This window comes from Penaeus japonicus, unplaced genomic scaffold (genome assembly GCF_977035675.1).
Source record: "Penaeus japonicus unplaced genomic scaffold, GWHDUDI00000001_assembly GWHDUDI00000033, whole genome shotgun sequence".
Classification (NCBI taxonomy): domain Eukaryota; kingdom Metazoa; phylum Arthropoda; class Malacostraca; order Decapoda; family Penaeidae; genus Penaeus; species Penaeus japonicus.
This window is the reverse complement of record NW_028234435.1, coordinates 22,781,987-22,789,368: the sequence shown is the minus strand read 5'-3', so window position 1 is coordinate 22,789,368 and position 7,382 is coordinate 22,781,987. Positions and strand designations below refer to the sequence as shown.

General features: G+C 50.0%; 1 protein-coding gene across 1 annotated transcript; it reads left to right on the top strand.

Annotated features, from left to right (window-relative positions):
* The first annotated feature begins 248 nt into the window (after positions 1–248).
* Positions 249–1,282, top strand: LOC122253128 (homeobox protein MSX-1-like). Its single transcript, XM_043015946.2, has one exon. The coding sequence runs from the start codon at positions 326–328 to the stop codon at positions 1,097–1,099; it is 774 nt and encodes a 257-aa protein (XP_042871880.2). The 5' UTR covers positions 249–325; the 3' UTR covers positions 1,100–1,282.
* The last annotated feature ends 6,100 nt before the right edge of the window (positions 1,283–7,382 follow it).

Genomic DNA, 7,382 nt, shown 5'->3' with positions numbered 1-7,382 from the left:
TGTCTTTTTGTCTCTCTTCTTCTCTTTACTTCTTTCTTCCAACCGCGGTTTGGAGTAGGGGGTATCCCTCTTCGACTCTCCCCCCCCATCTTTTACTTTTCTCTTCCCACCCCCCACCCTCTCCTCCCTCCCTCCTTCCTCCCTCGCATAGGCCCCCGCGGCTTTATCTCCGCCCACGCTCGCCGCTGATTGGCCCGCGGTCTCACCAGGCTCCGCCCCCTGCGGTCATATCTCTTCTCCTCCGTCAAAGGTCAGTCAGAACCGTCCTCGTCGTCTTGGGAGACAGACGTCCTCCTCAGCAGCTCTTTTCCAAGCCTCAGCAGCCATGGAATCGCCTCAGGACTCGAAGAAGCCTCGCCTCAGCTTCAGCATTGACAGCATCCTCCAGCGGGAGTCTCCTGCGGCCGGCAGGAAAGCGGAGATCCTTCCGCCGCAGGACGAAGACTCGCCGAGGATCCGAGCCGTCCCGATCCAACAGCTGACGGAGACGAGTGTGTCCGGCGGCGCCCCCTCGCCCCCCCTCCCGCCAGTGCTCCCTACCCCCCCGCGTGCGTCCCCCGAGCGGCCGGCCTCCTCCGGCAGCGCCTGCAGCGACGCCTCGAGCCACGAGTCGGAGCGCTCCTCCAGCGGCAGCCCCGACATCCCAGCCGCCCGGTTCCCCGCGGGCGCCTTCGTCCCGCCGGAGTTGCACCGCTGGTCCGTGGGGCGCGGCCACCCGTACTTCCCCCCCGGCAGCGGCAGCCCCCCTGAGCTCCCCCGGGTGCTGCCTTCGTCCATCACCCTGCGGCGCCACAAGGCCAACCGCAAGCCCCGCACGCCCTTCACCTCCGAGCAGCTCATGACCCTCGAGAAGAAGTTCCGCGAGAAGCAGTACCTGAGCATCGCCGAGCGCGCAGAGTTCTCGGCCTCGCTCAACCTGACGGAGACACAGGTCAAGATCTGGTTCCAGAACCGCCGCGCCAAGGACAAGCGCCTCAAGGAGTCGGAGTTCGAGCGCCTGACCCGCCCCGTGTACCCCGCCTACCCCGGGCTCCTGTCCCTGGGCGACCACGTGCCCTCCTTGCACCTCCAGCGCCCTCTAGTGCCCCTCCTCGGCTGATCCTCGACCCGCTGTTATGTCATGTCTCTATCTCCTTCACCTCGCCCCACATATCATCTCTAGTCACCTCAGCGTCTCTGTTGATTAAGTGTTATATTGTGTACAGTTCTATTTATATGTTGGTGTTCGTCTGATGTTTGTTATACATATAGTATTAGATGCAAATAAATATTTTTTATTTCATATTGTGTTTATAGTCCGTCTACCTATACCAAATGATACAACATAATGAGGATAAAAGTGATGATTCAATATTGATGAAAAGGGACGTAAAAATAAGCAAATATACTTAGAGATCTTTCTGAAAATAGATAGAATGATGATTAGTTGTCGATAGACAGGAAGACACAATGATAAAATGAAAATAGCTTTAATGATATGTATTATATACATATATATCCTTTTTTTTACGTTGATAAAAGCTGAAGAATCTGAGAATAGGATTATATATTGAGTAAGATATTGTCTCCATCGATATATCAGTCTGTAAAGATATCAAAACAATTTTCAAAATACGAAAATAGAAATTAATATACCCCTCCCCCTATACCACCCCTATCCCTGTCTCTTCCCTCCCCCCTTCACCACCCCTCCCCCTCCCCTAAAAACTCACCATCACGCCTTACATATTCATCACCCATGGCCTCTCTCAGCGTATCATTATTCATTTTTCATCCATGGTTCGATAGGGAGAGAATCTGATCGCTGATTATTATAATGAACCCAGTAGACGTGTCCTTCGTAATTATGACACTTTCATACCCCAAGCGGCACCAGATTTTAGGTTCAGTTATATGTTGTCTTTAATGTCTCTGTTTGTTGATCTGTCTCCTATATCTATCTATCTATCTTTTATCTCTCTATCTATGTATTTGTTTATCTATCTCTTTTTTTCTGTTTGATCTTCTTATCCATCTCTTTTTTTTTCTTTCTTTTTTTGTCTATCTATTTTTCATCTATATTTTTTTTCCGTATTTCTCTGTCTGTCTATGTCTTTCTTTCTCTCTCTTCTCTTTTTTGCTGTACATCTCTCTCTTTCATTCTGTCTGTCAGTCTATTCTCATTTCTATTTCCTTCTATCCACCTGTCCCTGGCTCAGTCGCTTTTTATTTCTCTCTCTCTCTCTCTCTCTCTCTCTCTCTCTCTCTCTCTCATTCTCTCTCACTCTCTCTCACTCTCCCTTACTTTCTCTCTCTCCCTCTCCCTCTCTCTTTCCCTCTCTCTCACTCTCTCTCATTCTCTTTCACTCTCCCTCTCCCTCACTCTCTCTCTCACTCTCTCTCTCCCTCCCTCCCTCCCTCCCTCCCTCCCTCCCTCCCTCTCCCCCTCCTCCCCCCTCTCTCTCTCTGTATCTCATAGTCTCTCACGCTCTTACTCTCACTCTCCCTCACTCTCTCTCACTCTCTCTCTCTCTCTCACTCTCTCTCTCTCACTCTCTCTCTCCCTCTCTCGCTCTCACTCTCTCTCTTTCTCTCTCTCTCGCTCTCTTTCTCTCTCTCCACACCCCCACCCCCTACCTCTCTCTCACTCTGTTTCTCTCTCTCTCTCTCGCTCTCTTTCTCTCTCTCCACACCCCCACCCCCTACCTCTCTCTCTCTCTCTCTCTCTCTCTCTCTCTCTCTCTCCCTCTCTCTCTCTCTCTCTTTCTCTCTCTCTGCTTCCCCAGTCGTCCCTATTTCCCACACAAATTAATTTCTTGGTCAGTGGCCTCTCATCCCTCTCGTTGTATCGGCCGCCATTTTGACTTTCACCGAGATTTAGTGCTTGGCTTTTTTTCACCTCCTTGTGAGATTCATTAAGATTATCAATTTAAAAGGGGGTGGGACATGTAAGGGGATGGGGTGGGGCTGGGGATGGGGTGGGACATGTAAAGGGATGGGGTGGGGCTTGAGGTGGGGCTGGGGTGGGGCTGGGGTGGGGGATGAGATAAAAGACGTTTGTCATGGGGGGTTTTGGGTTTTGGGTTCAACGGAGGTAATTCTCGTTTTTTTGTTTGTTGGTTTGTTGGTTGGTTGGTTTGTTAGAGTTTGTCTTTGTCTGTTTGGATGGCTTGTTGCTCTTCCTTTCTATTTTTTTTTTTTTTCATTTTCTCCCTCTCTTCCTTTCTCTTTTTTTAATTTTCTTTCTCTTTTATTTCTCTCTCTATCTCTCTCTCTCTCCCTCTCACTCGTTTGCTCCCTTTATTCCACCTGCACTTTATCCCTTCCCTCCCCTCTCATTACCCTCCCCTCCCTTCCCCTCCCTTCTCCCTTCCCTCTCCTCCCTCCCATTCCCACCCCTCCCCCTCCCATCCCCACCCCTCCCCCCTCCCTTCTCCCTTCCCTCTCCTCCCTCCCATTCCCTCTCCTCCCTCCCATTCCCACCCCTCCCCCTCCCCCTCCCCCTCCCCTCGCACCGCAACCCTCAGACAAAGTCGACGTCACAGAGGTTCCATGTTCTTGCCTACACACACGATAACCTCGCCGCCCACGCCCGCGTTCTCCGAGTTCAGAGCGAGCACCTGGGTGTTCTTTGGGCGTCCGTTGGTTGGTTGTATTTGGTGTGTTTTTGTGTCTTCATCTCTCTCTCTCTCTCTCTCTCTCATCATAATCATCATTATTTAACTTGTTCTATTACATGAGAAAGAGAGATTGAAAGGGAGAGAGAGAGAGAGATAAAGAGAGAGAGCGAGAGAGAGAGAGAGAGAGTGAGTGAGTTAGAGTGAGTTAGAGTGAGAGAGAGAGAGAGTGAGTTAGAGAGAGCGTGAAGAGCGGCGAGAGAGAGAGAGGTGAGAGAGAGAGAGGTGAGTTAGAGAAGAGAGGAGAGCAGAAGAGAAAGAGACAGAGAGAGACAACAGTAGCCAAGAAAAGGGAGAGAGAGAGAGCGTAGAGGAGAGAGAGGAGAGAGAGTAAGAGAGAGAGAGAGAGCGAGAGAAAGAGAGAGAGAGAGAGGAGAGAGAGAGAGAGAGAGAGAGAGAGTTTTAGAGAGAGGGAGAGATACGGAAAGAGAGAGAGAGAGAGAGAGAGAGAGAGAGAGAGAGAGAGAGAGAGAGAGAGAGAGATAAAGAGAGAGAGCGAGAGAGAGAGAGAGAGTGAGTGAGTTAGAGTGAGAGAGAGAGAGAGTGAGTTAGAGAGAGAGGAGAGCGAGAGATAAAGAGAAAGAGAGAGAGAGAAAGAGTTAGAGAAAAAGGGAGAGAGAGAGAGAGAGTTAGAGAGAGAGAGAGATAAAGAGAGAGAGAGAGAGAGAGAGAGAGAGAGAGAGAGAGAGAGAGAGAGAGAGAGAGAAATCGTAAAGAGAAAGAGAGTTAGAGAAAAAGGGAAGAGAAAAAGAGAAGAGGAGAGAGAGAGAGATAAGAGAAGAAGATAAAGAGAGAGAGAGAGAGAGAGAGAGAGAGAGAAAGAGAGAGAGAGAGAGAGAGAGAGAGAGTTAGAGAGAGAGAGAGATAAAGAGAGAGAGCGAGAGAGATAAAGAGAGAGAGAGAGAGAGAGAGTTAGAGAAAAAGGGAGAGAGAGAGAGAGAGTTAGAGAGAGAGAGAGAGAGATCCTAGTCCACCTTTATAGTTTTATTACCATTGATTTTATTGCTCTTTTGAAACCTTCTGTGGTTCACTTAGTCCCGATATGATCTTCGTTCAACCGCAGTTTATTATGATGCTAATGATATGATATTGATAATTAGTGAAGTACATTATGTCTACGCTGTTTGTAATCAGATCTTCGCTTGCTCTTAATGAGGGGGGTGGGGGTAAGGTGGGTGGGGAGGGGAGGGGGAGGTGTTGTGTAGGGAGAGTAAATAGTTCAGGCTCTGTGTGCTATATTTTTTTGTATCTATATGTTATCTATTTATCTATTTTTTTTATTATTTGACAAGAACAATATACCGAATCTGTGTACTAATCTATTATCGCCTTTGATGGTAATTATGATTTATAATGATGCTTATTACGTGTCTATGAATATTCATTATGATTTATATCAGGGCATTGATTTGAAATAATGCAACGTGATTGATGACATTGCAGGAAGGGTTGGGATGAGGACATGCCATGATGCATGATAATAGATTTTGATGGACGATAATCTATCAGGATTCGTGGCAACATGTAATGGTTTTCAGTTATAGATTCAGGATTATGTGATCTCGGTGCAACGCACTAACACTCGCTGCAAGATGAAACACGAGGGTTGTATCTACATTGCAAGGAATGATTGCAAAAATAAACAATAGGTATGAACGAAATTGAGACTTAAGGGTTGATGGATGGATAGGAAATGAAAGGGTCGATAGATAGAAATAGATAGACAGGTAAACATGGACGTACAGAGAAACAGAAGAATGGATAGAGAGAATTATGCAGATAGACAGAGAAGCAGATGAATAGATAAAGAATCATAGATTTAAAGAAAAATAAAAGAAAAAAAATGAAGAAAAAGTAAAACAAACACTATGATAAGAATGACGATAATAATGATAATGATGTAAGCAGTTGTAATAACAATAATAATAATGATGAAATCATTGTAATAGTAATGATAATGATGCTGATATAGATGGTGATGATATGATAATGGTAGTGAGAGTGCTAATGACAATAATGATAATCCTCATCGTGATTATAACAACAACAACAACCAAGAACGTGTTATAAGCGAACCAGCGAAGGTAAACGCAGGAGAACACACGAACATTCCGAAGGACTTTTCGCTATATCCAAGACCGTATACCGCCAGGTGCGATCTCGCCCCCGCGTTTGACAGTCTCACCTGATTCCTCCCAAAAGAAATCATCCCCTCTCCCCCACTACCCCCTTACCCCCTTTCTCCTGCCCTCTCTTCCCTTTTTTCCTCTTCCCCCATCCCCTTTCCCCTCCTGCTCCCTCCCTCCTCCCCTCTCTTTTCTCGTTTTCCTCTTCCTCCCCTCTCCTTTTCTTCCTATCCCTCTCCTTCCCCTTTCTCCCTTCCCTCCGCCCCTCTCCCTTAACCCTACTCTATCCTTCCACCTCCCCCCTCCTCTCTCCCCCTCCCCTAGCTCTCTCCCTTCCCCCACCACCTCCCCCTCCCCTTCCCCTTCCCCCACCATCTCCCCCTCCCCTTTCCCTTCCCCCACCATCTCCCCCTCCCCCACCTCCCTTCCCCCACCACCTACCCCCTCCCTCAAAAAAAAAAAAAAAAAAAAAAAAAAAAAAAAAAAAAAAAAAAATCAGGTTTCCTTCCGCTCTGGCCGCTCCCCCCCCCCCCCGAGGCCGACACCGCGAGCGAGCGAGTGTCCCCCGAGTGTGGTCTCCCGATAAGGCATCAGCGGCGGGAAACCACAAAGAGCGGGACACGGGTTACCATCATCATTAGTAGACCTGACGACAACGCGGAGGACGAGGAGGAGGAGGAGGAGGAGATGGAGGGTGGAGGAGGGAGGTGGAGGGAGGGAGGGAGGTGGGGTAGGTGGAAGGGGGTGGAGGAGAGGTGGAAGGGGGTGGAGGAGAGGTGGGGTAGGTGGAAGGGGGTGGAGGAGAGGTGGGGTAGGTGGAAGGGGGTGGAGGAGGGATGGAGGGTGGAGGTGGAAGGGGGATGGAGGAAGGAGGTGGAGGTGGAAGGGGGTGGAGGAGAGGTGGGGTAGGTGGAAGGGGGTGGAGGAGGGGTGGGGTAGGTGGAAGGAGGTGGAGGAGAGGTGGGGTAGGTGGAGGAGAGGTGGGGTTAGGTGGAAGGGGGTGGAGGAGAGGTGGGGTAGGTGGAAGGGGGTGGAGGAGAGGTGGGGTAGGTGGAAGGGGGTGGAGGAGAGGTGGGGTAGGTGGAAGAGGGTGGAGGAGGGGTGGAGGAGGGAGGTGGAGGGTGGAGGAGAGGGAGGGTTAGGTGGAAGGGGGTGGGGGAGAGGTGGGGTAGGTGGAATGGGGTGGAGGAGGGGATGGAAGGAGAAGGGAGGGAGGAGTAGGTGGAGGGAAGGAGGGGTCGGTGGAGGAAGGGGAGTGGAGAGAGGGAGGGGTAGGTGGAGGGGGAGGGAGGGAGGGAAGACGTGGAGAGAGGTGGAGGAGGGTGAGAGAGGGAGGGGGAGGAAGGGGTGGAAGGAGAGGTGGAGGGGGAGGGAGATGTGGAAGGGGTGGGGGGAAGGGGATGGAGGAGAGAGGGAGGGAGAGAAGAGGTGGTAGGTGGAGGAAGTGGAGAGGGATCGGGGAAGGAGGAGGGGTTAAGAGGAAGAGAAGGAGAAGGACTCTGCCTCTGTGGCATGTCGGGGATGAAAATTGTATTTTTTTTTCCATATAGGGAAGGGCGTTCTTAACTTCTCCGTCTAGAGAGAGAGAGAGAGAGAGAGA

Coding starts and splice junctions, on each gene's coding strand:
- LOC122253128 (XM_043015946.2), top strand. CDS start 326: ATGGAATCGCCTCAGGACTCGAAGAAGCCTCGCCTCAGCTTCAGCATT.